Here is a 2,701-nt window from a genome sequence, read left to right as displayed (position 1 = left end):
CATCACATTCTTTTCCAGCACCTGTTGGTCTCTGCTCACTACCATTAGCAATATCATAACAGTTTTGTAGAGTTAGAGACAATTCAATTTGTGAAACCCAATCATAGTAATTCTTTCCATTCAATTTAATTGATGGTAGAGGAACACCAAGAGAATCCATTAATCAACTTCTCTCCTTTTTGGATGAGAAAGAAAAAAAATCAGAACTTTCAGCACTGTAAAGATAACCAGTTAAAGAAATTCTCACCAAATTTGTATAGTCATTGCTTTACCAAAAAAAAATGCTGCTCAATGAGATTTATGCCTGCTGCAAACGACTGAAATTCTGCACAAAGACAAGCTAGCACTACCCAAGAATCACAAATGCTCTGATACCATATTGAAAAATAAGAAATCTGATATCTACTCAGAACTGATATATCAGCAGCAATACAAGTACTAGACAATGAGAAAGATATCAGAAATAAACACTCTTACAATGAGACTGAAAAGAACAGCATATTATTATTCACTCATCTGATTGATTACAAACCAACGCAATGGCCTCTATTTATAGAGAGCCTATGATAGGAGGGAATTAATAAAAGATGTTTCTAGAGGGTAAGGAGATAATGCTGTATGATCTATTCTGGAGGACAACATCCATATCCATTTAGCAAGAAAATCTGCAGTGGTTATAACAGATGTGGATCCACATGATATTTTTTTTTTTTTGACTATTTCTAACAGAATGCTTCCTGTTAGATAACAGTTAAGACTAGTTCCTTAATTTAATTGACAGTCAAAACATGCTGAATTGATATGTATGGATTTTAATATGCTATAGGAAAGAGTTTAACAAAGATTTTACTTGCAGATGGTAAAAAATAAGCTTTAAATTAAAAGTGATATTCATTCCATATCAGCCTGTAGAAGTTCTGAAGCTTACTACCTGTGGAGATGAGACCCTTCATCTAGAATTTTATGTATAAAAGATATTGTTGAGCATTGTCATTGAAGAGTACAAATAACATGCAGTGATAAGTTATGTAAAACTGAATAAATAATGGACGTGGCCAAAGAAAGCAGATTATATGGATGGATAAGCTTACAATATCACTGAATGATAATGCCTGGTATTTAATGCTGGATAATAATATGAACTGTTGGATAATATCTCTTTCATTTTCTAGCATGGAATTTGAGTATTGGAAAACTTTTGCTGCAGAAATCACAAGAGTTGTGATCAGTGGAATACAAATAACAGCAGTGGCTTAAAATCTGCTCAATCTGCCACCTTGAAAGACCCACATTTGTTCTGATGAGCAACAGAATATGACGATGGAAGATGAGAGGATGACATGGGAGGAAAATGGGTCCATTCTCTTTCATTCCAAACTCCTCTGCCTTGTCCAGCAAAGCCCTGATGAGTGGGTGATTGACATATGTGGCAGGGATTATGAAACGCTGCTTCATTTCACAGCCTCCCACGTAAACTGCCACGTGTCCTTGAGGCACATCTGCTGGAACACACTTTGATCTCCCTCTACCATTTCCTCTTCCAATCCTGCGAAACTTGTACCATATTCTCACAATTCTAAGCATTTTCATTGTTGTAGGAGCATTTCTTCATCCCATGTTTCAAGTAAGAAGAAAAAGAAGGTGCATCCCAATAAATTAGTGAATGAGAAGTACTCGAGGACGAAGAGGGAAGCCATTATAAAGAATGGGGAGGAAGATTTTTAGGAAAAAAAAATAGCAAGAGTGCAAGTTGGGTTTACAGTTCAGAATTGTGAAATACAAGCTTCGTCTTTTATCATCAACCTGTGATTTTCTCTTTTCTTTTCTGCTTTAGTTATTTGTCGACCATCACAAATCCCCTCACAAGAGAGGTGATCACGTTTCTCTTACATTTACATTGAATGCATTAAAAATCAGAACGTTCCATTTCACGCAAGTGTTGTGGCCCATATCTGGCTATCACAGAAACGAAAGAGGTCTAAAATCTGCCAAGACACGTTTGATATACATAAGACATCATGTAAAGAATCCGTATATCATATGCTCCGTTATATGTCAGACATGATGGACGAATATGAGTGTTCCCTTTCCGGAATAAGAATAGAAAATTACTAATATATTTGCTATCTTTTGTTTGGTCTGTCAATTGGAATAGGAAGTTGAAATACATTATGGTACAGGTTATCTGCCACAAAAAAAATACCAAAAACAAAACAAAGTCAAACTTTTTTTTTTCAATTTTTTTGTTGTTTTCGACTACAAACTATGCAGATCATGAAAATCAAAAGCTGAAATTTTCAAAAAAATCTACGATGTTTTCGATCTTTTAAAATTGGTCAACTATACATTTTTGTTGGAGGGTAGCTGTGACTTGTCCCTAAAATGAACTTATTTCCATTCCAAAAAATAATTGTTATTGGAATAACCATTCCTATTCTCAATTTATACGCCTTCAACCAAATGAGCTCTTAATGTTCAGTTATATGAAGTGCATGCCTTTCTTCTTAAGAAATATATTAATATTTCATATAAGGAAAAGAATTCACCTATATTCTTATTGTGCAAGTTTAACATGGTTGCTATATTTCTTTTATTCATAATATATATTATTTAGTGTTTGAATTAATATTTTATTCTATTAAAGTTGTATATTAATATATGAATGTTTTATAGGTGCATTGGTAAAGTTAAATTATATGAA

At 33.7% G+C, this 2,701-nt stretch overlaps 1 protein-coding gene across 1 annotated transcript; it reads right to left on the bottom strand.

Moving 5' to 3' along the window:
- Window positions 1–1,161: 1,161 nt before the first annotated feature.
- On the bottom strand, window positions 1,162–1,590 carry LOC149572223 (auxin-responsive protein SAUR50-like). The gene has a single exon (XM_089815792.1). It carries the CDS (start codon window positions 1,588–1,590, stop codon window positions 1,162–1,164), a length of 429 nt encoding a protein of 142 aa, XP_089671918.1.
- Between the last annotated feature and the right edge of the window lie 1,111 nt (window positions 1,591–2,701).

The sequence above is a fragment of the Cupressus sempervirens genome, chromosome 2 (assembly GCF_028749045.1).
Source record: "Cupressus sempervirens isolate cs-2001-9-10 chromosome 2, ASM2874904v1, whole genome shotgun sequence".
In the NCBI taxonomy this organism is placed as follows: domain Eukaryota; kingdom Viridiplantae; phylum Streptophyta; class Pinopsida; order Cupressales; family Cupressaceae; genus Cupressus; species Cupressus sempervirens.
This window is presented reverse-complemented; position numbering and strand designations above follow the sequence as displayed.